The 26,351-nt window shown below is 43.9% G+C and overlaps 2 protein-coding genes across 4 annotated transcripts in view; both read left to right on the top strand.

The window, feature by feature from the left end:
- The window catches only part of BRAP (BRCA1 associated protein), a 44,317-nt gene that overhangs the window by 9,702 nt on the left and 8,264 nt on the right, over positions 1–26,351 (top strand). For 2 of the 3 annotated variants that reach the window (XM_055238713.2, XM_055238714.2), the window contains exons 5-10: positions 3,715–3,828; positions 11,020–11,168; positions 16,128–16,203; positions 17,397–17,535; positions 17,895–18,004; positions 21,095–21,184. In XM_055238713.2, coding sequence (XP_055094688.1) covers positions 3,715–3,828; positions 11,020–11,168; positions 16,128–16,203; positions 17,397–17,535; positions 17,895–18,004; positions 21,095–21,184 — 678 coding nt within the window. The remainder of the gene's footprint in view (positions 1–3,714; positions 3,829–11,019; positions 11,169–16,127; positions 16,204–17,396; positions 17,536–17,894; positions 18,005–21,094; positions 21,185–26,351) is intronic. The other variant, XM_063614467.1, reaches the window with a different exon arrangement.
- Positions 3,836–11,011, top strand: LOC129460622 (PEST proteolytic signal-containing nuclear protein-like). Its single transcript, XM_055238735.2, has 2 exons — positions 3,836–6,388; positions 6,484–11,011. Exons 1-2 carry the CDS (start codon positions 6,181–6,183, stop codon positions 6,693–6,695), a joined length of 420 nt encoding a protein of 139 aa, XP_055094710.1. The 5' UTR covers positions 3,836–6,180; the 3' UTR covers positions 6,696–11,011.

Raw genomic sequence — 26,351 nt, 5'->3', positions numbered from 1 at the left:
CCGAGGCACCTAACTACATTTTTATTCTTTTCCTCACCACAGATTTTTAAATAAGGACTCATAGTCCTTCCCTTTATCTTTGGTAATTTTTGAATTTCTGTTGGCCTTAGCTTTAACTGAAAGAGTTGTGAGGCCAGGTGTGGTGGCTCATGTCTGTAATCCCAACACCTTGGGAGGCCAAGACAGGAGTATTGCTTAAGGCCAGGGGTTCAAGACCAGCATGGGCAACATGGCAAGATCCTGTCTCTTAAAAATTTTTTTTAAAAGATCAAAAAAAAAAGATGGGGGGGTTGTGCTTACAAATTTGTAGTGTGACCCTTAGGAAACTTGGTCTTTGGGTAGAGAATTTACAGTTCTTCAGGACATAGGAAAAGCAGAAGGAAGTTCAATTTTGTTGTTCTTGGGGGCAGAAAAGTACAGATGGCCACTTAATAGAGTATGTTGGCTTTTTTTCACCTGCGTGCTTAGTTACCACAGCCTTAGCAGACGCCTCTTTGGAGAAGTAGAGTTATGTTCTCAACGCTGTAGTTGATTCCTGTGACAGTGAAGGACCTTGATCATAATGGATCTGTCTTTTTCTGAGTTAATCCTCAGAAGAGAACAATAAAACCAAAGGACTAGAAGGAAACAAAAGCCAGGTTTATTTAAAGTTTTGGGTCCATACAATGCAAACATTTTCAATAGAAGCTGTTTCTGCAATGTGCTTTGCAGTTAGCTTCAGGCTTTTGTTTAGTGCACTTAGATGGTGAGTTGAATTTTGTGTATTTTGTTCCCTGCTCTCTACCTAGTACATAGCACAGGGCCTGGCACATACTAGATGCTCAGAAAATACGTGAACAGGCAAAGGTGCATTTCTAATACCAAGATTTTAAAGAAGAGATCAATATGTTAACTGGGAAATCTCAGCTGTTTAGTGATGTTGTTGTTATAAAAAAATACTTTTTTTTTTTTTTTACCTTTTTCATTTCTGCCACAATCATCCTAGTTTAGGCCACCATGATGACACCTGCATGCCTCTTCTTTTTTATTTTATTTTATTTTTTTGGAGACAAGGTCTCGCTCTGCTGCACAGGCTGGACTGCAGTGGCACAATCTCGGCTCACTGGAACTTTCACCTCCTGGGCTCAAGCTATCCTCCCACCTCAGCCTCTCAAATAGCTGGGACTACAGGCTTCCACCCCCATGCCCGGCTAATTTTTGTATTTTTCGTAGAGATAGGGTTTCGCCACGTTGCCCAGGCTGGTCTCAAACTGGCTCAGGTAGCAGAAAGGAATAATTCGTTGAATGGTTTTGGTCACATGCCTTGTCCTTTCCTCTGAGGAGGCCTGGTTGTTTAGTGAGCATTTGCAGAGCTCCAGACCCCAAGAGGGCTCTGCCAGCCCGTGGTGGTGCCTGAGGCTCTGAAGAGATGAGAGAAGGCCCTGACTTTCAGGCAGTCCGTTTTCTCCTGGTGAATCCATGTGCTGACTTTGCTGCTTACTCAACCAAAAGCATTTCAAGAAACCGTTGCTCCTGAAGAATGGGGGAAGCCATATTAGGTTGTAACCTCTTAGTATTAAAGAGGCTTCTTGTCCAACAGCTGGCTTTAAACATTTTCAAATTATAATGCACTATGCTCAATACACAGATTGTTTTCTTAAGTAAAGCCTCTCCACCCCAACCTGCTGCCACTGTGCACCTCCAAAATAAAAGTATATTCAGAATTGATCATCCTTCCTCAGCTGCTTAGCTCACTTGGTCATATTAAGAAAGCATAAGTAGCCAGGCGCGGTGGCTCACGCCTGTAATCCTAACACTTTGGGAGACCGAGGTGGGTGGATTGCCGGAGCTCAGGAGTTTGAGACTAGCCTGGGCAACTTGGTGAAACCCTGTCTCTACTAACATACAAAAAATTATCTGGGTGTGGTGGCGTATGCCTATAATCCCAGTTACACAGGAGGCTGAGACAGGAGAATTGCTTGAACCTGGGAGGCAGAGGTTGCAGTGAGCTGACGTTGTGCCATTGCTCTCCAGCCTGGGTGACAGAGCGAGACACCATCTCAAAAAAAAAAAAAGGTGGGGGGAAGCATAAGTAATCAAGAATTCACAATTACCTCATTGGAGGAGAATTAAAAGCTACCGAGAAGCTTACAGTGTCTGTGAGATTCAGAACCTTGTGAGGGTAGACAGGCAGGACTATTTTTGCCTGGTGCAGCCCTGAATCTCTTCCTTAAGGTTGACGATGCTGCATTTCCTTTTGCAGAATTCCCAGAAGCAGCCTGTCAATGTTGGTAGGGCCAAAGCACATAACTTTCTCTGTTTGGGATAATGCCCGTGTGGGAATAAAATCCAGACAAGCCTTGGCCTCCCTGCTTGCCTCAAAAAATTGGCTGAGTTTAAAAACTGGAATCATCACCGTTGCTTGCTACTAAGGCTAGACTAGAAGGTTTTGTTTACCTGTGTCCATTTCAGAGATGCACATGTGCCTTTGCAGCTTTGCCTCAAGGGGACTGTTTCTCCACATTTCACCCATTTTCTAACGCTAGGGAATGAGACTGTTAGTATTTTAAAGGCTGGTTCATCTTGGGCCCCTTGACCTTGACCCAAGAGCTTTACTTTTGGTATTGGACACTAGGTGGCGGTTTAAGACCTCCTGATGGGATCCGTTGGATGGGATCTAACTATCATGTAGTAATATTATTATTATTATTATTTGGTTTATTAAAGAGTAGTTGGTTTTTCATCTCATACCAGTTCCCCTGGTCTTTTATTTTTTTCTAACATAAGTGCTGACATTTTCTTTCTTTTTTTTTTTTTTTTTTTTTTTTGAGACGGAGTCTCGCTCTGTTGCCCAGGCTGGAGTGCAGTGGCGCAATCTCGGCTCACTGCAAGCTCCCCCTCCCGGGTTCACGCCATTCTCCTGCCTCAGCCTCTCCGAGTAGCTGGGACTACAGGCGCCTGCCACCACGCCCGGCTAATTTTTTCTATTTTTTAGTAGAGACGGGGTTTCACCATGAAGTTTCGCTCTTGTTGCCCAGGCTGGAGTGCAATGACCCGATCTCAGCTCATTGCAACCTCTGCATCCTGGGTTCAAGCGATTCTCCTGCCTCAGCTTCCCGAGTAGCTGGGATTATAGGCATGGGCCACCATGCCCGGCTAATTTTGTATTTTCAGTAGAGACGGGGTTTCTCCATGTTGGTCAGGCTGGTCTCAAACTCCTCACCTTAGGTGATCCGCCCGCCTCGGCCTCCCGGAGAGCTGAGATTACAGGCATGAGCCACCATGCCCAGCCCAATGCTGACATTTCCTTAAAGAGTTCTTTCATAACAAGCGTCAGTTATTATTTGGTTCCAGGCTTTGCAGAAATGAGTGTTTACTTTCAGCTGCACAAGTGATGACTAGAGGGAAAAAAAACTGCTATTAAGGGAAATGTTGACTGTTGCTGGTTGAATATTAAAATTGTACCAGCTTTCAGCTTGTTGCACTTCAGTACCTTCTGCCAGTTCAAGTAAAAACTCTGTTGTAGCCCAGGAAATACTGTAAACATGGAATATTGATTTACAAAGTATGATTAGCCTACCAATCAGCTTCAGTAGATGTGACTTTTGGTGGTCGCTTTCTAAGTATAAATTTTAAAAGCTGATGAGAATGAATAAAGCCATGCATATTGAATATAAAGCAGATTTTCAGGGTATCTGTCTTAATTTTTTTCCTTTTCCCCATTGGTGTACATAGGCTGATGCGGATAGTTTTTATATGGCATGCAATGGCCGCCAGTTCAACTCAATAGAAGATGACGTTTGCCAGCTAGTGTATGTGGAAAGAGCTGAAGTGCTCAAATCTGAAGATGTAAGTGTGAATTGTTCCTATATTTAATTAAAATATATCAGATTGATGTAAAAGTGAATGCTAAGGTATCTGTGAAATACCCAGAATAGGCCAGTCCATAGACACAGAAAGTAGACTGGTGGTTGTCAGGGCTGCAGGAAGAGACGAATGGGGAGTGCCTGCTAACAGGATACAGGCTTTCTTCTGGAAGTGATGGAAGTGTTCTAGAATTAGATAGTGATGACAGTTGCACAACCTTGTGAATATACTACAAGCCAATAAACTGTATACTTTAAAATAGAGAATTTTATTGAATTTTATCTCATTTTCTAAAATTTCAAAAAACGTAAAAAAAAAGAAAAAAGATGCTGCATTGTTGAAATTGAGTGTTTATCAATTCTAGATCAACGAAGCCTGTAGCTGAAAATAAATGTTTTTGTTTTCAATATTAACCCTTAATTGTCTTCCTAATTGTTGTTTCTGCCTTTTATTTTTGAGACAGGGTCTTGCTGTGTCACCTAGGCTGGAGCGCAGTGGTGTGACCTTGGCTCACTGCAGCCTCTGTCTCTCTGGTTCAAGCATCTGCTAGCCTCAGCCTCCTGAGTAGCTGGGAATACAAGCGTGTACCACCATGCCTGGCTAATTTTTTAAATTTGTTTTAGAGACAAGATCAGCCTGGCCGGTCACGGTGGTTCATGCCTATGATCCCAGCTCTTTGGGAGGCTGAGATGACGGATCGCTTGAGCACAGGAGTTGGGAGGCCAAGGTGATGGATTGCTTGAGCGTAGGAGTTCAAGACCAGGCTGGGCAACATGACGAAACCCTGTCTCTACAAAAAATACAAAAATTAGCTGGGTGTGATGCTGAGCACCTTTGGTCCCAGCTACTCGGGGCCCTGAAGCAGGAAAATCACCTGAGTCAGGGGAGGTCCAGGCTATAGTGAGCCGTGATCTTGCCACTGCACTCTAGCCTGGGCAACAGTGAGACCCTGTCTCAAAAAAAAAAAAAAAAAAAAGTCTCCCTGTTACCCAGACTGTTCTTGAACTCCTCAGCTCAAGCATTCTTCCCACCATGGCCTCCCAAAGTGCTGGGATTACAAGCGTGAGCCACCGTGCCTGGCCTCTTGATTCCTTTTTTTTTGTTTTGTTTTGGAGACAGAGTGTCGCTCTGTTGCCCAAGCTGGAGTGCAGTGGCACTCTCTTGGCTCACTGCAACCTCCACCTCCCAGGTTCAAGCGATTCTTGTGCCTCACCCTCCTGAGTAGCTGGGATTACAGGCATATGCCACCATGCCGGACCAATTTTTTTATTTTTAGTGGAGATGGGGTTTCACCACACTGGCCAGGCTAGTCTCGAACTCCCGGCCTCAAGTGATCTGCCCGCCTTGGCCTCCCAAAGTGCTGGGATTACAAGCATGAGCCACCGTGCATGGCCTTGATTCTGTTTTGATAGCAATTTGTAATGGCTCTGATCTTTCACTCCCATGGGAACCTTTCCTATATTATGTGCTCACTGGAATCAGAATCATTTTATAAAGTAGCAATACAGCTGTTTATTTTAAGATTAAGATTTCTTTTCCTTTCTTTCTTTCTTTCTTTCTTTCTTTCTTTTTTTTTTTTTTTTTTTTTTTTTTGGAGACATGAGTTTCACTCTGTCACCCAGGCTGGAGTATAGTGGCGTGATCTCGGCTTACTATAACCTCCACCTCCCAGGTTCAGGCAATTCTCATGCCTCAGAATCCCAAGTGGCTAGGACTATAGGCATGTGCCATCACTCCCGGCTACTTTTTGTATTTTTAGTAGAGACGGGGTTTCGCCATATTGGCCAGGCTGGTCTCGAACTTCTGATCTCAGGTGATCTGCCCACTTTGGCCTCCCAAAGTGTTAGGATTACAGGCATGAGCCACTGCGCCCGGCCGGATTTCTTTTATTTTAAATTAGACCTGGGCCAGACGCGATATCTCATGCTTGTAATCCTATCACTTTAGAAGGCCAAGGCGGGTGGATACTTGAGGTCAGGAGTTTGAGACCAGCCTGGCCAACATGAGGAAACTCATCTCTACTAAATATACAAAAATTAGCCTGGTGTGGTGGCAGATGCCTGTAGTCTCAGCTACTCGGTAGGCTGAGGCAGAATTGCTTAAACCCCAGAGGCCAAGCTTGCAGTGAGCTGAGATCGTGCCACTGCACTCTAGCCTGGGCAACAGAACAAGACTCCCATCTAAAAAATAAAATAAAAATTAAAAAATTAAGTAGACCTGAAAGTCTTTTTACTTTGAGATCTGCTTGATGGAAGTTAGTTCTGAGTAGGTTGTTTTAGCATTTGATTAGGTGAAATCAAAATTTGATAAGTGGGCGATGGGGGAAGATGGTGGATGGGAGAGAAGGTGGCTGAAAAGTCTCAGCGAGCTGGAGCCGCCAGAGGACCTGAAGAGGCAGAAAAACTTGTGAAAACTAAAACTGTTTCTTCCAGTAATGGAAGGGAAAGTTCCAGTCGCAGCATTGAGAAACGGTCAGCTGAAGAAGAAGCTGCAGACCTCCCAACAAAGCCTACAGTGATCTCCAAGTTTGGATTTGCCTTAGGTAAATGACAAAGAAAGCATCAACAATATCCATCAAACTTGGATCAAATAAGCCAAAAGAAACTGTTCCAACTCTTGCTCCAAACACTCTTTCAGGAGCAGCAGCTTTTAATGAAGATGAAAATAGTGAACCAGAGGAAATGTCTCCAGAAGCAAAGATGAAGATGAAGAATATTGGAAGGGATACACCAACATCAGCTGGACCAAACTCCTTCAATAAAAGAAAGCATGGGTTTTCTGATAACCAGAAGCTATGGGAGCGAAATATAAAATCTTATCTTGGAAATGTCCATGACCAAGACAATTAAACAATGTTTTGAAATTGGGGTGTGGGGTGGGTGTAAAGTTAAAAGGAACAGTTTCCTTTTTTAAAGAATGATATAAGACTATTTTTGGAGCCACTTTTTTTTCTCTTTCATTTTTTTTTAAATATTGAGTTGTACACTAACAAATTAGGGTTCAAAATTAGAGGTAATTTATGTTTTATATACAGATTTCAAGACATTTGCTAATTTTGTAGTTTCATGTTATTAGTTTCCAAAGGTTACAGATAGTAAATCAGAAATGGTACCTTTTAAAGAATTGCATATTTTTTTAGAGACAACTATTAACACATTAAGAGGGGAGCAAAGCCGGGCATGGTGGCTCATACCTGTAATCCCAGCACTTTGGGAGGCGAAGGCAGGCGGATCACCTGAGGTCGTCGGGAGTTCAAGACCAACCTGACCAACATGGAGAAACCCCGTCTCTACTAAAAACACAAAATTAGCCAGGCGTGGTGGCGCATGCCTGTAATCCTAGCTACTCAGGAGGCTGAGGTAGGAGAATCACTTGAACCCAGGAGGCAGAGGTTGCGGTGAGCCAAGATCACGCCGTTGCACTCCAGCCTGAGCAACAAGAGCGAAACTCCGTCTCAAAAAAAAAAAAAAAAAAAAAGAGGGAAGCAAATAGTTATTTTCTGTTTAAAACTGTAAGCAGTTACTCTCTTCACTCCCTTATTACCTAAACTTGTCTGGCTCCCAGGAACAGCCTTATAGAGACAGGGAATATTGGGAGGAAAACATTACTGAACTATCGACTGAAAGTAAATTTAGATAAAATTAAAATACAGCTTTTTTCCTTATAGGCATTTGTTTGTTTCAAGTCATCATAAAGTAGGTATTGCATTGCTATCAGTGGATACAGATGCTTAGCTCTTAAAAGAATTTTTTTCGGCCGGACGCAGTGGCTCATGCCTGTATTCCCAGCAGTTTGGGAGACTGAGGGTGGATCACGAGGTCAGGAGATCGAGACCATCCTGGCTAACATGGTGAAAACCCATCTCTACTAAAAATACAAAAAATTAGCTGGGCGTTGTGGTGGGCACCTGTAGTCCCAGCTACTCAGGAGGCTGAGGCAGGAGAATGGCGTGAATCCGGGAGGCGGAGCTTGCAGTGAGCCGAGATTGCGCCACTGCACTCCAGCCTGGGCAACAGAGCGAGACTCCGTCTCAAAAAAAAAAAATTAAAAAAAAATAAAGATTTTTTTTTTTAATATAAACTTGAATATTTGAAATAGCCCACTTCACCTTAATGGGTCTTGTGTATCTTCATTAGTCTTCAAAGAAAAACCATTTGCTACCAAAGTAAATCAGTATTTCGAATGTGCTTCTCTTGTTTTTTGTTTATTAGCTAGTTGCTGTAAGCATTTCCACCAGAACTTGAGGCAAATCATAAGGAAGCTGTTTATTTTAAAATACAAACCACCACCAAAAAATTAAATGTACATATTAAGCATTTGACTATTTTTATTTTTTAAAAAGTATAAACACCAAAAAAAAAATTTAACATTGTATGAAGATGGAAAACAAGAAGATGTACTTTCTGTAACTTTGTCTAAGGATTTAAATTACTAACTTGTGAATCCAGTTTAAATTGAACTTAAATACTGGCTTCCCCCACCCCGCCCCGACCCAGACGGAGTCTTGCTCTGTCGCCCGGGCTGGAGTGTATTGGAGCAGTCTCGGCTCACTGCAGCCTATGCCTCCCAGGTTCAAGCGATTCTCTTGCCTCAGCCTCTTGAGTAGCTGAGATTACAGGCACACACCACCACGCCCAGCTAATTTTTGTATTCTTAGTAGAGACGGGGTTTCACCACGTTGGCCAGGCTGGTCTCAAACTCTTCACCTCGTGATCCGCCCGCCTTGGCCTCCCAAAGTGCTGGGTGTGAAGCACCGTGCCAGCCCCAGCTTTCTTACTAGTAAAATTACATGGTTGATTTTAAATGTATACATGTTGACCAGTGGCCTCTCAAAAAGCACATTTTAGATACTAGAGTAGAAGGAAAGAAAATGCATCTTCAAACATTTTTTTGGAATCCCACCACATATACTTTGTGAGATTTGTGTGTTGTAGGGTGTTTGTTTTTTTATTTTTATATTGTATATGAGCTTTTTTTTTTTTTTTTTGAGATGGAGTTTCACTGTCACCCAGGCTGGAGTGCAGTGGTGCAATCTCAGCGCACTGCATCCTCCACCTCCCGGGTTCAAGCAATTCTCTGCCTCATCCTCCCAAGTAACTGGGATTACAGGCACCCACGACCACACCCGGCTAATTTTTTGTATTTTTAGTGGAGACAGGGTTTCACCCTCTTGGCCAGGCTGATCTTGAACTCCTGACCTTGTGATCCACCCGCCTCGGCCTCCCAAAGTTCTGGACTTACAGGCGTGAGCCACCCCACCCAGCATCTTTTTTAATGTGACAGTTAAACACATCTTTAAAAGCATAGTCACAGACAAAAGAAGCATACAGTATAAAAATTTCCTTGAAAACTCCTACAATATTATATTTGGAGGCAGCTTCAGACTGCTTTATTGGTGGTAACTGCTTGCTGAGCTCTTTTAGTTGGTAATAACTACAGAGAAGCATCCTGTGTATATTCCTAACACTTGTTCACTAGCATTTAAGTTTAGAATGAGCCCCAAGTGAAACAATGGAAATGTATATAGAACTCTTAGTTCTTTTTAATTATATCAAAATACATGAATTTAACTTACTTTAATGTAGGCAAACTATCAATTTTTGTCCATTTTCCTGTTTGTTAACATACCTCTCCTAGATACTCTTTTCTTGACCCAAATGAAATATTAAGCTAAGGTCAAGCTGGGAGAGAGAAACAACTGAGATGAATGTCTTTACTAAAATACGGATAAATTTGTCAAACTCAAAAAAAAATTGACGTGATAAAATTGGGCATCCTTTGTGCTGGATGCTGCACGAGGCCTCAGTTTTAGAGATTCCTTTCTTAAATGAACGTGGCTTCTTGAGAGATTTCCTGTAAGTATCTACTCTTCAGGGACTATAGGTTAATATCCTTTTTCTCTGTCCGTAAGTGTGTGCTCCCTGACCTTTGCCTAAGTAATTCCTTCTCCTCTTCTGGCTGGAAGCGTCAAGTCAAGCACTGTCTTAGGAATGCCTTTCCTGACCATCTAGACTGTCATGCCCCCTAATTCACACCCTGTTGTGGCGTCCTGTACTATTTGCTTTTTTTTTTTTTGAGACGGAGTCTCGCTCTGTTGCCCAGGCTGGAGTGCAGTGGCGCGATCTCAGCTCACTGCAAGCCCCGCTTCCCGGGTTCATGCCATTCTCCTGCCTCAGCCTCCTGAGTAGCTGGGACTACAGACGCCTGCCACCGCGCCCAGCTAATTTTTTGTATTTTTAGTAGAGACGGGGTTTCACCGTGGTCTCGATCTCCTGACCTCGTGATCCACCCGCCTCGGCCTCCCAAAATGCTGAGATTACCGGCATAAGCCACCGTGCCCAGCTTACTGTTTGCTTTTTAATTTGATTTTTGTCTCTCCCTCCACTAGATTCTAAGCTCTGTGGGGGCAGGAGCTGACTGTTTTTTGGACTTAACGAATCTGTTTTTACTCACTACTGTTGCGCACCTAGAACAGTGTCTGTCTGCTGCACATAGCAGGGGCTCAATCTTTACCTGTAAAATGAGGAATCAGTGTTGTTGGTGCTGTTATCACTGAATAGAAAGTATTAGGTTATAACTTACTCTATGGAAAAATCCTTCAGGTCCAGCTATTCGTTTGTTCCTTTGTATTCTATTGTAGTCATAGACATTTAGAGCTTGAGCTAGGAGTCTGGTCACATTTGAGATTTATATGTTAAGGTTTTGGCAGCAGTCTCCCTTCCTGGAATGTCAGTTCTGTGAGGGCAGAGAGCTTTGTTTTGTTCACCGCTGTATTCCCAGTACCTGGCATGGTGCAGGAACACAGGAGGTACTCCATCCGTGTTTCTTGAATTGAATGAATGAATAAATGAATGAAAATATTACCAATTTAAATTACTTGCTTAGAGTAATGATATTGAGAATATCCTGCCAGGAGTCAAAAAAGGAACTAGAAAACTATTATTAAAAGAAGAAAGGCCTGGCACAGTGGCTCATGCCTGTAGTCCCAGCTGCTGGGGAGCCTGAGGTGGGCAGATCACTTGAGCCTGGGAGGTCAAGGCTGTAATGAGCCGTGATTGCGCCACTGGGCTCCAGCGTGGGTGACAGAGTGAGACCCTGTCTCAGAAAAAAGAAGGAAAAATAAAGTATTGCTGGTAGATGAAGAGTGAGGCTTATATGAGGTGTTTCCTATAGGGCGCCAGCCTCCCAGTGATGGACCTGACTGAGCTCCCCAAGTGCACGGTGTGTCTGGAGCGCATGGACGAGTCTGTGAATGGCATCCTCACAACGTTATGTAACCACAGCTTCCACAGCCAGTGTCTGCAGCGCTGGGACGACACCACGTGAGTGCAGGGGCCGAACCCCTCTGTGTACAAGCCCATTGTAACCCTTCCAGAATTAAAAAGAGCCACCTGCAGAAATGAACCATTCCAAGTATTTGACATTATTCAAGAGGTCCTTTTTCTCCTTCCCTTTCCTAAGTTCAGGGAATCAGCATTCTGAGACCAAGTCCTTTTTTAGTATGCTGATTCTGAACCCTTGTGGAATTCCCCAAAGCAGCATGAGTTGTTCTTTCCTTCCAAGAGCCAGAGAGTGAAAAAAAAAAGCAAAGCTTAGTTTGAGGCTCTCATGGTGCAGTGAAATCTAGGTCTGGAATCTCATGTATCAGCTGCACTTAGTGTCTGCCATTCACTCTGGGCTTCTTATCAACTGGGCTACAGCAGCCTAATATTTTAGCTTTGCTGGGCTGTTGATGGCTTGGTGGCCAGTAGAAATAGCAGTTACCAAGTATGAGATCTACTCTACAGCCTCCTGATTCCCAGCATACTAGATCATAGTCATAGGTGATGTTGCTACAGACAAAGAACAGGTGAGGCCTGTACCTTTTTTTTACCCCCTAAATCCAGGATGGTTGCTCCCTTTGCAGACTGCACTGTGGGACTTAACCAGAAAGGTGTATCAGATGCTGGACTTCTGGATTTCCCAGTACAGAGGGGAACCCAGAATGAAATCACACAAGTAAATAAATCACAGCTATAACCAGTGTTACAGAAGAGCAGTGTGCAGCATTGGGACTGAGAACTGGGGCCCTAATGAAGCCAGGACCACCTGAGAAGTGGCATCTCCAGGAGGATAATTGGGAGTTAAGCCGGGTAAAGAGCAGAACCCAGAGAAGGCAGTGGGGGAAGGGGAAGATCATATAACCAAGCACAGAAGTGAGGAGGGGTGAAAGTCTACAGGGATCTCTGTCCACCCACAAGTGGCCTGGTGGCTGGAAGAAGAATGTCAGCTTCATAGAGCGGGGGCCATGCCTGGCTTGCTCACTGCTGTGTCTCTCACACCTGATGGGGGACGTGGCACACAGGAGGAGCTTGGTAGTAGACACTGAGGAGCACATAAATAAACTGGGTCTCTGCAGCTTATCCCTGCCCTACTTATTTAGCTGGACCGGAGTCTTGCTCCAATTCCGTGGAGTCCTCAGTCAATTCTTGGGTATCATTTGGGAGTTTTTCAAGGAATTGTCCAGTTGCCTTGAACAAAGCCATACTGAGATATGTGCATTCATTAAAGTGTTTATCTGTATCTTCAGTCCATCTGCTATACTAGGCACTTCTTTGTTCCCCGCCACTCCAGTTTTACCTTTTTTTGAGACAGGGTCTTGCTCTGTCACCCATGTTGGAGTGCGGTGGTATGATCACAGCTCACTGCTGCCTCAAACTCCTGGGCTCAAGTGATCCTCCTGCCTCAGCTTCCCAAGTAGTTGGGACTACAGGCGTGCATCATCACACCCAGCTAATTGTTTTTTTGTTTGTTTGTTTTGTAGAGATGGGGTCTCACTATGTTGTCTAGGCTGGTCTTGAACTCCTGAGCTCAAGCAGTGTTCCTGCCTTGGCCTCGCAGAGTGCTGGGATTATAGGCATGAGCCACGATACCCATCCCCAGTATTCCTTTTGATATAAATTAACTGTTATAGAACCATAGCATTTTAAAGTTGGAAGTTTCCTCAGGGACCCTTTTTTCCAACAACCTCATTTTATACAGGAGGAGGACACAGGCCCAGAGATAAGAATTTGCAAGCTCAAAGTGCAATGGCCAGAGAATGCCAGAACTGGAACTAGAATTCAACCTGTCATATGGGATGTAAGACATGCCATTTGCCCTCAAAATCATGTAGTTCATTTAGTGAGGTTTGAGCCTTGGTACATGCATAGAACTGTGAGAGATGCTGAGACAGAGGAAGCAAATTCAAGTCCTCTTTGGGGTGGTTTGGTCTAAGAGAGTTTACACTTGTACATAAATGCATGTGGTTCAGGGTGGAGATTGGAAGAGAGAATGATGGCATCCCCCAACAGGGGTACTCAGGAAGGGCTGCAGTAGGAGGCAGTGTTGGTCTTTTTGATACAGAGAGATGTCAGAGAAGGCCATTCGGTGAAGAGCTCCCAAAGATCTCATCAGGAAAATAGGATAAAATAATTTTTTGCAGAGAAAGGCAGGAAGAATTTAATAAACTGTTAATTATTATTATTTTTTTTTGAGATGGAGTCTGCACTCACGCTACTGGAGTGCAGTAGCGTGATCTCGACTCACTGCAACTTCCACCTTCTGGGTTCAAGCAGTCCTCGTGCCTCAGCCTCCCGAGTAGCTGGGACTACCTACAGGCATGCACCACCACACCTGGCTAATTTTACATTTTTAGTAGAGATGGGGTTTTGCCATGTTGGCCCGGCTGGTCTCAAACTGCTGACCTCAGGTGATCCACTCACCTCAGCCTCCCAGAGTGCTGGGATTACAGGTGTCAGCCACTGTGCCTGGCCGATAAACTGTTGATTATTTTTTAGTAGACAGATGAGGTAGTATATCATAGAATGCTAATTGTTTATAAGTTTATTTTTATAATTTTTTTTTCTTTTCAAGATCAAATTTACATTTCAGAAAGATCGTTTTGATCATTTGGGCACAATGTAGAGAATTAGATTTCAGAACTGGTTCTGAAATCTAATTCTGTTCTTTTTTTTTTTTTTTTTAGAAGGGCTTTTGCTACGTTGGCCAGGGTAGACTTGGCTTCAAGCCATCCTCCTACCTCGGCCTCCCAAAGTGCTGGGATTACAGATGTGAGCCACTGCACCTGGCCTGTTTTCTTATTCAACCACTTTCACAGCCACCACACAGACCAAAGGGATGAGACAAAGCCAATTTCTACCTCTAGTAAGACTGCATTCTGATTTCTGGCTACCATTTCTGTTCTTTCTTTGAGTTTGTCTTCTGTCTTCTCTTCTGATGCTAAAGGAAGAAGTGTACTAGATCCTTTCCTTTCTCTTACACAGATAGAGCTGCGTCATCTGTGACACACTTAGTGTTCTTCCTGTTTATTCCATTTTCTTGGTTTTATTTACTTAGTTGGGTAACTGTTACTAGTTACATCCTTTTTTTTTTTAGACGGAGTTTCGCTCTTGTTGCCCAGGCTGGAGTGCAATGGCGCAATCTCAGCTCACCGCAACCTCTGCCTCCTGGGTTCAAGCGATTCTCCTGCCTCAGCCTCCCAAGTAGCTAGGATTACAGGCATGTGCCACCATGCCCCGCTAATTTTGTATTTTTAGTAGAGACAGGGTTTCTCCATATTGGTCAGGCTGGTCTCAAACTCCTGACCTTAGGTAATCCGCCCGCCTAGGCCTCCCAAAGTGCTGGGATTACAGGTGTGAGCCACCACGCCTGGCCACTAGTTATATCTTGAGCATTGTTTCTTCCTGGTGCCAGTTCAGTCAGCCTCAGCTATAACCCACTTTCTGTCCTAGTTGCCCATCTAACAAAAATACTCATGACTAGTATTTAGTATTATTTTTTGTGGAGTATAATAGAAAACAGTTAATGGATTTTTTCAACATTGTTTTTATTGGCTTTTTGTAAATTGAGACATGAATGCCTGATAGAGCACTGGTATCTTCCACATGATGTTCATGGTGCAGTGAGATATGTGCATTTCAATAAGTACATTAACACCTTTGTGTTTAGCCAGGTGCGGTGGCTCATGCCTGTTATCCCAGTACTTTGGGAGGCCAGCATGGCCAATATGGTGAAACCCCATGCCCACTGAAAATACAAAAATTAGCTGGGCATGGAGGTGCACGCCTACAATCCCAGCTACTTGGGAGGCTGAGGCAGGAGAATCATTTGAACCTGGGTGGCAGAGGCTGCAGTGAGCTGAGATCGCGCCACTGCACTCTAGCCTGAGTGACAGAGCAAGACTCTGTCTAAAAAAAAAAAAAAAAAAAAAACAACCTTTGTTTTTTTACTACAGATTTTAAATCCAATTCTTAGGAGCAACTTGGAGAAGAAAGGGTACTTTTTGAATGATTTAAATCTTTGGGAAATGGGGATAAGGCAGGTTGTTTGGGGTAAAAATACATTATAGGCCAAGCATGGTGGCTCACGCCTGTAATCCCAGCACTTTGGGAGGTCAAGGCAGGCAGATGACCTGAGGTTGGGAGTTTGAGACAAGCCTGACCAACATGGAGAAACCCTGTCTCTACTAAAAATACAAAATTAGCCGGGCATGGTGGCACATGCCTGTAGTCCCAGCTACTCAGGAGGCTGAGGCAGGAGAATTGCTTGAACCTAGGAGACTGAGGTTGTGGTGAGCTGATACTATGCCGTTGCACTCCAGCCTGGGCAACAAAAGCGAAACTCTGTCTCAAAACAAAACAAACAAGCTGGGAGCGGTGGCTCACACCTGTAATCCAAGCACTTTGGGAGGCCGAGGCCAGTGGATCATGAAGTCAAGAGATCGAGACCATCCTGGCCAACATGGTGAAGCCCCGTCTCTACCAAAAATACAATAATTAGCTGGGTGTGGTGGTGCATGCCTGTAGTCCCAGCTACTCCGGAGGCTGAGGCAGGAGAATCGCTTGAACCTGGGAGGCAGAGGTTGCAGTGAATTGAGATCGCGCCACTGCACTCCAGCCCAGGCAACAGAGCAAGACTCTGTCTCAAAAAAAAATTATAAATAATCAGACATGAAATGAAGTCCTAATTGTAACCTGTAAATACTTAGCTCTTTGATCATCTAAGCTTTAGACAGAAGAGCGGAAAAGGACATGAGGCAGATCCCAATTTCTCTGTTCTCTGTTTTATCAAGATTTTGTATATTTTTATTTTGTATATTTTATTTTAAGTGATATCCTTAGTTATGATAAAAATAGCATATAAGAGGAGGAGGATATAAAATCCGGTGTTTGACTTTTGGGTTCTGTAACAGCTGTCTTTTATATTTAACCTGCACCATTATCTTTTGGTGTCCTGGATAGGTGTCCTGTTTGCCGGTACTGTCAAACGCCCGAGCCAGTAGAAGAAAATAAGTGTTTTGAGTGTGGTGTTCAGGAAGTAAGTAATGGGTGATGGAAAAGAACAAAGAATGCAGCTTTAATTGTCATGAGTTTTCTTCTGCCTGGTATGACTTAAGTTCTTTATTTTTAATTTATTTTTTTATTTTTTATTTTAAGAGACAGGGCTTACTGTGTTGCCCAGGCTGGTCTCGAACTCCTGGCCTCAAGCAGTCCTCCCACCTCAGCCACCCACAGTGCTGGGATTGCAAGTGTGAGCCACTGCACCCAGCCTGAATTCTTTAAAATTTTTTTTCTTTTTGTCTAGGGTCGGGCAAGACATATGAATACACAAATTATGTTACTCCTGAGCTAAATTTATTCCTTTTTCTTTGCGCTTTTGAAAGGCTTAGACTTTTACTGATGAATTGTGAATTTTTTTCTTGCTATTCACATAGTGCTCCTTAGAAATCAGCAAAAAAAAAAAAAATGACCCATAAAAGCATCCTTGATTGTTGGGTTTTCAACATACATTTAATCAATCAGGCTCCTGTAGAAACAGTTTTTTCTTTTTTTCGAGACAGGGTGTCATTCTGTTACCCAGGCTGGAGTGCAGTGGCATGATCATAGTTCACTGTAACCTCAAATACCTGGGCTCAAGCCTTCCTCCCATCTCATCTTCCCAAGCAGCTGGGACCACAGGTGTGTGCCACCATGGCCTAGTAGGTTTTTTTTGTTTTCTTTTTGTTTTTTGTTTTTTTCGTAGAGTTGGGATCTTGCTATGTTGCCCAAGCTGGTCTTAAACTCCTAGGCTCAAGGCCTCCCAAAATGCTGGGATTACAGGTTTGAGCCACTGTGCCCAACCAACAATTCTGTCTTCTTGTGTCTCAGGTTCCTTCCTGCTCTGAGTGAGGTGGATCGATTGTTTGTTTGTTTGTTTGTTTGAAGACAGAGTCTTGTTCCTATAGCCCAGGCTGGAGTGCAGTGGCACGATTTCGGGTCACTGCAACCTCCACCTCCTGGGTTCAAGCGATTCTCATGCCTCAGCCTCCTGAGTAGCTGGGATTACAGGCAGCTGCCACCACGCCCAGCTAATATTTATATTTTTAGTAGAGATGGGGTTTCATCATGTTGGCCAGGCTGGTCTCGAACTCCTGACCTCAGGTGATCCATCTGCCTCGGCCTCCGAGCCATCACGCCGGGCCAGATCATTTATTTTTATTTAACTAATTAAGATCTTACCTCTTCCGGCAGAATCTTTGGATTTGTTTAATATGCGGCCACATAGGATGTGGACGGTATGTCAGTCGACATGCTTATAAGCACTTTGAGGAAACGCAGCACACGTATGCCATGCAGCTTACCAACCATCGAGTCTGGGACTATGCTGGAGGTGAACACCACTCTCTTTTCTAATTTGGACTCATTCTGTGTGGAAACTTTGCCTTCACAACCTCTTCACTTTCCCTCTCAGCTTGAAATGTCATCTTCTGACAGCTGTTGCAAACCCAAATTCTCAGTTTCCCTGGGGCACTATTTTTCTAGAATGTCTTGAATCACACATTATAAAGGGAGTTAATACTTCCATTCTTGCTTTCTCCCTCCTCTCTAAAATTCAAATGATTTGACACTTTTAAAGAAATATTATAAGGCATTTAAATTAGATCTGAAAAAAAAATTTTGTCAGAGTTAAAAGTGTACAGAGACCCTTTTCATTCTAAAAAAACACACTTTTGTTGACTCTTTCTTTAGATAACTATGTTCATCGACTGGTTGCAAGTAAAACAGATGGAAAAATAGTACAGTATGAATGTGAGGGGGATACTTGCCAGGAAGAGAAAATAGATGCCTTACAGTTAGAGGTAAGAGAATTAATGAGTTATCACTCAATATCTGTTTCTACTGCTGTTTACTATTCTAATTTGAAATATTTGTCATTTACCTGGATGTACATTTTTTTTTAAAGTTTGGTTATGGCCGGGAGTGGTGGCTTATGCCTGTAATCCCAACACTTTGGGAGGCTGAGGCAGGTGGATCACCTGAGTTCAGGAGTTCAAGACCAGCCTGGCTAACGTGGTGAAACCCCGTTTCTACTAAAAATAAAAAAAATTAGCTGGGCATGGTGGCACACGCCTGTAATCCCAGCTCCACGGGGGAGGCTGAGGTAGGAGAATCGCTTGAACCCGGGAAGCGGAGAATCGCTTGAACCTGGGAAGCAGAGGTTGCAGTGAGCTGAGATCGCGCCATTGCACTCCAGCTTGGGCAACAAGAGTGAAACTCCATCTCAAAAAAAAAAAAAAAAAATGTTCAGTCATTGCTGTGAGGTGTTATTAAAATATTTTTATTCTGTTTTTCTTCTTTGAAAGTCTAAATGTCAGCTGGGTGCAGTGGCTCACACCCCTGTAATCCCAGCACTTTGGGAGGCTGAGGCAGGTGAATCACCTGAGATCAGGAGTTCGAGACCAGCCTGGCCAACATGGTGAAACCCTGTCCCTATTAAAATTAGCTGGGCGTGGTGGTTCATGCCTGTAATCCCAGCTACTTGGGAGGCTGAGGCACCAGAATTTCTTGAACCCGGGAGGCAGGGGTTGCAGTGAGCTCGGATTGTGCCACTGCATTCTAGCCTGGGTGACAGAGCAAGACCCTGTCTCACAAAAAAAAAAAAAAAAAAAAGTCTAAGTTTCACTGTGCCTTATTACTTTCATTGTGATGTCTGTAGTTGTCTCAAGTTCAGTGTCAAGATTGTCTTCCCATAGCTACAGGCTAGAATACAGTGGTGCAATCTTGGCTCACTGTAACCTCTGCCTCCCGGGTTCAAGCAATTCTCCTGCCTCAGCCTTCCGAGTAGCTGGGACTACAGGCATGTGCCACCACGCCCAGCTAATTTTTTGTATTTTTAGTAGAGACAAGGTTTCACTGTGTTAACCAGGATGGTCTTGATCTCCTGACCTTGTGGTCCGCCTGTCTCAGCCTCCCAAAGTGCTGGGATACATATGGCATGAGCCACCGTACCCAGCCACGAATCATGTTTTATATAAATTTCAAAAAATGTTGTTTTAGAAACATACCTTAACCTTAGGAGGAAGTGGACATTTGAAAACTTGCTCATTTCAAGACATCTGATAGTAAAATTGCCTAAAATGAGGTTTATATTGTTATTAATAAATCATTGTATTAATAAAAAAAGATCAAACACTTTTAAGTATTTAGAATTAGTAAATCCTCCACATTAAGTATGTACATGCATTCTATTCATACAAGAAATACTGGCCGGGCACAGTGGCTCACACCTTGTAATCCTAGCACTTTGGGAGGCCGAGGTGGGTGGATCACCTGAGGTCAGGAGTTTGAGACCAGCCTGGCCAACATGGTGAAACCCCACTTCTACTAAAAATACAAAAATTAGTTGGGTGTGGTGGTGGGCGCCTGTAATCCCAGATACTTGGAAGGCTGAGGCAGGAGAATCGCCTGAATCTGGGAGGCGGAGGTTGCAGTGAGCCCAGATGGCGCCATTGCACTCCAGCCTGGGCGACAAGAGCGAAACTCCGTCTCCAAAAAGAAAGAAATATTTATTGGCCAGGCGTGGTGGCTTATGCCTGTAATCCCACCACTTCAGGAGGCCAAGGCTTGATCGCTTGAGGTCAGGAGTTCAAAACCAGCCTCGGCAACATAACAAGGCCTTGTCTCTACTAAAAATAAATTAAAAAAAAAATTTTCCAGGTGTGGTGGCACGCACCTGTAGTCCCAGCTACTCAGGAGGCTGAGGCAGGAGGATCCCTTGAGCCCAAGAGGTTGAGGTTGCAGTGAGTCATGATTGCACCACTGCATTCCAACCTTGGCAACAGAGTAAGACCCAGTTTTAAACAAAAAAAAAAAAAGAAAAAAGAAAAATGTTTGCTGTCAGCCACTGGTGCTAGTGCTGCAAACACAGCATTGAACAAACTCCCTGCTCTCGTGGAGCTTAGGGTTCAGTAGCATAGATGTTCTTCTCCTTGCCCTCTCTGTAGCCTGCAGACATGTTTATATCTCTTCTAGTCTTCTAGAATGGTTTTTCCAAAATGGAGATGTGACCTTGCCACTCCTTGGCCTTGGGTTCCCCATTGCCCATATTTGTCAATATTATAATACCCCAAAGCCTTCCACTGGCGCCATATCTCCTAACCCAGCACACCAGTACCTCATTAATGTTACTCATTCATTTCTGAAGAGATTCTAATGTCCACAGCTCTGTCTTGGTCAAGTAGTTCTCTGGACTCGGATCTCTGTCTTTATCTGTTCTCCTCCTATCTGTCAGCACCCTCTCAAATCTCGCCTTCTCTCAGATCTTACTGTCCTACACCATCTGTCCCTTCCCTGTGGTTACACAGCACTGTTCATTCATTCAGGCAGTCATGCAGCAAACAGTTCTTGACATCCACCATGTGCCAAGCACTGGAGATACAGCAGTAGAGATATAACCCTCACTTTCGAAGAGTTCACAGTCCAGTCAGGGAGACAGGCAGGTAAACTGGTGATGAAGTGCTGCTGTCCTGAGTGCTGTTACTGATAAGCACAGTGCTAAGGGAGCTGAGAGGGGGTGCCTGACTCTAGTGCTGGGTGGGACAGGATGGGACAGGACTGCTTCATGGGGTCAGGGAGACAGGTAAGTTTATTTGAGTTACACATAGATTTAAAACCACTGTGGTTCTTCTTAAAGTCAGCTTGACCAGAATAAAATTTTTTATAAGTACATTTATTCTGACTAGATTGTAAGCCCCAGGAGGACAGAAGCATAATGTCATTTGTGTCCCCTGGTCCAGTATATATTGAGTAGAGTAGAACCAGGGTGTAAATATACATTCTGTTGGTTAGTTTTAGTTTTCTGTGGATCATTAAAGATCAGATTTTTAAATTGGATTTCAGAGACTGACAACAATGACTTATATTTTGGTCTTTATTCTTTATGTTTCTAGTATTCATATTTACTAACAAGCCAGCTGGAATCTCAGCGAATCTACTGGGAAAACAAGATAGTTCGGATAGAGAAGGACACAGCAGAGGAAGTAAGTCTGTTTGGTTTGGTGACTGCTGAAATGACACATGGCAGGGCACTCTGATGGGGGGTGTGGAAGGCAGAGTACAGGGAAAGAGGAATCTTACCATCTTCCCTTCTCAGGCGGGTAATAAGTGGAGAACTGTTTTGCCACTAAAAGGAAACTTTGGATTTAAAGGCTTGATTGTTTTGATAATTTGGAGTCTTAGGGGGTTTTGTTTGCTTTTTTTTTTTTTTTAACCTCAATGTGGTTTTCTAATGCCTTGTGAAGTTCCACTAAAAACATACAAGTGTCTACATGAGGGTTTGTCATTTGAGTCAGGCACTTGGGAACTGCTGCCTTTGGGAGCTAAACATGAACTTCTAAGGCAATGAAATGGCGCAGAGCCTTTCTAAATGGAAGGAAATAAAATTGGGCAGAGATATTCACCCTGAAGTTCTAGGGCAGCAGTTTTCAAATTTTAACAAAATAGTCCTTTAAAAAAGATGCCATTCACTACTTTAGCAAAATTAAAAAGTGGTGTGATCTTGGTGGAAACTCAGATGGAAAGCCCAGAGCTCTGTCTCCAGTATGTGCAAGGAACCCTGTGACTTCCAAAGAAGGTAGTCTGAAAACTAGTAAGCACCTGCGTATAATTGTATATAATTATGGCTCTAAGAACCTTTCTTTGGACCTAGGGACAGTGTTTGTAATTCAGTGATTCCCTTAGTATGAAATAAAATCTTGTAGAATTTCTCAATGATTAGTAACTTTGTGAGTCCCCACCTATCCTTGGGCCTTCAGATAGGCAGTACAGAGCTGGGTTTGGGGCCCACCTCTGAGGTGGCTAGGAAGATCCTGGAGCTTAGCAGGCAGGGCCATGGGCCCCAGTTTCTGGATATGCCGTAAGTGGGCAAAATCAAGGTTTGTAAAAATTAATGCTTACCATCAGCTTTAGGCCAGGTGTAGTGGCTCACACCTGTAATCCCAGCACTTTGGGAGGCCGAGGGAGGCAGATCACTTGAGGTCAGGAGTTTGAGGCCAGCCTGGCCAACATGGCGAAACCCAATCTCTACTGAAAATACAGAAATTGGTCGGGCGTGATGGCAGGCGCCTGTAATCCCAGCTACTCAGGAGGCTGAGGCAGGAGAATTGCTGGAGCCCAGGAGGCAGAGGTTGCAGTGAGCCAAGATTGCACCACTGCACTCCAGCCTGAGCAACAGACCGAGACTCTGTCTCAAAAAAAAAAAAAAAAAAAAAGTCAGTTTTAAAATGATCTGCAGTTAAAAGTTATTGATGAAATTCTTACAAGAGCCTTCTAGTCAATGCACGTGCCCTTCCAGAGGCACTCAAGGTCACTTGACTTTACCAGTTCTGAATAGGGCTTGATTAGAGTATGTGCAGGGAGGACTGCCTCCCAATGCTCTCGATGGAGCAGAGCGCAGGTCGCTGCCGTGTACTGTGAATTTGGCTCATGGGAAGTGCATTGGCAGCTCCGCTGCAGCTGCACTCATGGGTTTTTCCACGGGATATACCAGTGTGACTATCTCAAGTGCTTCATCCAGATCCTTGAGAGCTAAGCTCAGAATTCTCTCTGCTCTCTAGGATTCTTTAGGATTAACTGCATTCCCTAAAACATGCCAATGAAAAGTCAAGGGGCAGGAGAACGAAACACTGAAACTCACGTTTGCTTTTGGGTCAGGGTAAAATGGAAGCCAGAGCAGCTCTAAATAAAATCCTTGGGGTGCTTGAAAGGATGCTTTTGTTTTCTGGTAACAAATGTCGTTTATCCATAAGTTAATGGATGATGCAAGCCTTTTGTTCCGCCACGGTCCTCCTTTTGGCCAGTCCCTTGTCCGTTAGCACCCCCAGCAGTAGAACATGTTCAGGGAGAAACAGTAACCCGTCCGGTCTCACTGACAGAGATTGTTTGTGGGCCTCTTGTTGATGTGGAGGAGGGGTGTGGATCAAGTTTGAAATTCATTGTGGGCTTCAGTTATAAACACTGTTTCTTTCCCCCAGTGCCTTAGGTAGTGCCGTTATTATAGCATGTGAGCAGAGCCTATTCTATACGATGAAGCTCACAGACACTCAAAGGCTCTTAGTTTTCATGGCCATGTATGAAGAACACATGGTAGGCAGAGGCAGTTGTAAGGTGAACTCCTCTGAAAGTATATCTTTGCTTGTGGATGTCTAGCTCCATTTTAATCAGTATTTTTCCAGCTGTGGATTGTAAAATGAGTTTGGTGGACCACAACTAGCATTTTTATTAGATAAAATAGTGTAGATAGAAATATTAGGGTGTAGTACAATTAATATTGTTTTATGAAACTCATTTCACTTTTGTGTGTGTCATGGGTGTTTCTTACTGTGGGCTAATGGTCAGAATTTTTCATTTGTTTTTTGAGATAAGATCTCACTCTGTTGCCCAGGCTAGAATGTAGTGGCACCGTTACAGCTCACTGCAGCCTCAGGCTCAGCCCATCATGCTCAAGCGATCCTCCCACCTCAGTCTCTCTAGTAGCTGGGACCACAGGAGGGTGCCACTGTGCCTGGCTGATTTAAAAAAAAAATTTTATTCAGATCAGGGGGTCGGCCGGGCACAGTGGATCACGCCTATAATTCCCAGCACTTTGGGAGGCCGAGACGGGCGGATCACGAGGTCAAGAAATCGAGACCATCCTGGCTAACACGGTGAAATCCCATCTCTACTAAAAATACAAAAAATTAGCCAGGCATGGTGGCACGTGCCTGTAGTCCCAGCTACTTAGGAGGCTGAGGCAAGAGAATCACTTGAACAGGGAGGCAGAAGTTGCAGTGAGCTGAGATCGCGCCACTGCATTCCAGCCTGGGCAACAGAGCGAGACGCCATCTCAAAAAAAAAAAAGAGAGAGAGAGAGATGAGGGAATCTTATTATGTTGCCCAGGCTGATCTCCAACTCCTGGGCTCAAACAAACCTTCTGCCACAGCCCTCCCAAAGGGCTGGGATTACAGGTGCTAGCCATGGCACTGGACCAGAAATGTTTTAATAAGCACTAATTTAAATCGTTGTTAACATTTGTCTGTAGCAATATTAAAAACCTTTTTGGCCAGGTACAGTGGCTCATGCCTGTAACACCAACACTTTGGGAGGCCGAGGCAGGCATATCACAAGGTGAGGAGATCGAGACCATCCTGGCTAACACGGTGAAACCCCGTCTGTACTAAAAATACAAAAAATTAGCTGGACATGGTGGCGGGTGCCCATATTCCCAGCTACTCCTCCAGGTGGCTGAGGCAGGAGAATGGCGTGAACCCAGGAGGCGGAGTTTGCAGTGAGCCGAGATTGCGCCACTGCACTCCAGCCTGGGCGACAGAGCAAGACTCCGTCTCAAAAAACAAACAAACCTTTTTAGGGTTACCTTTATATTTTCATCTTGATTTAAATGTGTTTGGCTTAAGTATCTTTACTGTCCAAGACATGTACAGTTTGGTTCCTTATGATAGTAATTTCTGTCCTTTTCAACTTCCTTAAACTGACAGGAGTCAGTTTAGAAGAAAATTTCAAAAGGATCTAGTGCTCTGTTATTTTAAAATAATATTGAAGAGAAAATTAATACCTAACTAGAATTTGAGCGATTTTAAAGCTATTTTGATTTTTATGACATAGAAGAACATTTAGAAATCTCTCTTCCAGCCGGGCGTGTTGGCTCATGCCTGTAATCCTAGCACTTTGGGAGGCCGAGGTGGGCAGATCATGAGGTAAGGAGTTCAAGACCAGCCTGGCCAATATGGTGAAACCCTGTCTCTACTAAAAATACAAAAATTAGCTGGGTGTGGTGGCATGCACCTGTAGTGCCAGGAGGCTGAGGCAGGAGAATCGCTTGAACCCGGGAGTTGGAGGTTGCAGTGAGCCAAGATAGCGCCACTGCACTCCAGCCTGGGTGACAAAACAAGACTCTGTCTCAAAAAAAAAAAAAAGAAAGAAAGAAAGAAATCTCTCTTCCATATTCTTCCAATGGAGGTTGGCTATAAAGTTAATTTGAACAAAACATTTATTTTTATTGTATTGTATTATATTTTTTTGTGATAGACTCTTGCTCTGTCTCCCAGGCTAGAGTGCAGTGGTGTGATCTTGGCTCACTGCAATCTCCACCTCCCTGGTTCAAGCTGCTCCCTGCCTCAGCCTAACGAGTAGCTGGGATTACAGGTGCCTGCCACTGTGCCCGACTAATGTTTGTATTTTTAGTAGAGACGGGCTTTCACCATCTTGGCCAGGCTGGTCTCGAACTCCTGACCTCGTGATCCACCCATCTCGGCCTCCCAAAGTGCCGGGATTACAGGCGTGAGCTACCGTGCCCAGCCTATTACTATTATTATTATTATTATTATTATTATTAAAGCTAGTGCTATTAGAGACTTGCTAGGCAGGCTGTATGGAAAATGATTAAAAAGAAAGGTCTAGCTGATCCCTGGGCTGTATGACTTAAATTCTCAGCCACTTTCAGTTCCTGTTATATTGCCTTGTGGTTCACCCAGCCTCCCGACTTTGCCTTCCCACCAAATCTTTTGCTAGTGTCCTTAGACCAGTGGAGTTGAGGAAATTCCCAAGTTCGCAGATCTTCATACAGGAGTGGATCCAGGAACTACCTAGCCAGACTCCAACGTACTCTGCGCTAGGATGGCTGCCATCTGATATACATCAGAATTTTTTAATTCTCTTATGTTTTTAAGGCTGTGTAATATGAATTAGTCTATGTATATTGTTTTTATAAATAGACTCAAAAGAACATGGACTGCCTGTATTCCATGTGGCTTCATGATACATGAAAAAAATATTGTGAATAGGAAAAAATAAACGACTAGAGTCAACTGTCACAAGTTTCTTAGATTACCAATGTTTGTCTCTACAAAAAATACAAAAATTAGGTCAGGCGCAGTGGCTCATGCCTGTAATCCCAGCACTTTGGGAGGCCGAGGCAAGCCGATCACTTGAGGTTAGGAGTTTGAGACCAGCCTGGCCAACATGGCATCTCTACTAAAAAATACAAAAATTAGGCCGGGCGCAGTGGCTCACGCCTATAATCCCAGCATTTTGGGAGGCCGAGGCAGGTGGATCACCTGAGGTCAGGAGTTCGAGACCAGCCTGGCCAACATGGTGAAACCCTGTCTCTACTAAAAATACAAAAATTAGCCAGGCGTGGTGGCAAGTGCCTG

Source organism: Symphalangus syndactylus, chromosome 13 (genome assembly GCF_028878055.3).
Source record: "Symphalangus syndactylus isolate Jambi chromosome 13, NHGRI_mSymSyn1-v2.1_pri, whole genome shotgun sequence".
Classification (NCBI taxonomy): Eukaryota; Metazoa; Chordata; class Mammalia; order Primates; family Hylobatidae; genus Symphalangus; species Symphalangus syndactylus.
Note: the sequence above shows the minus strand (reverse complement) of the source record. Positions and strands in the feature narration are given on the sequence as shown.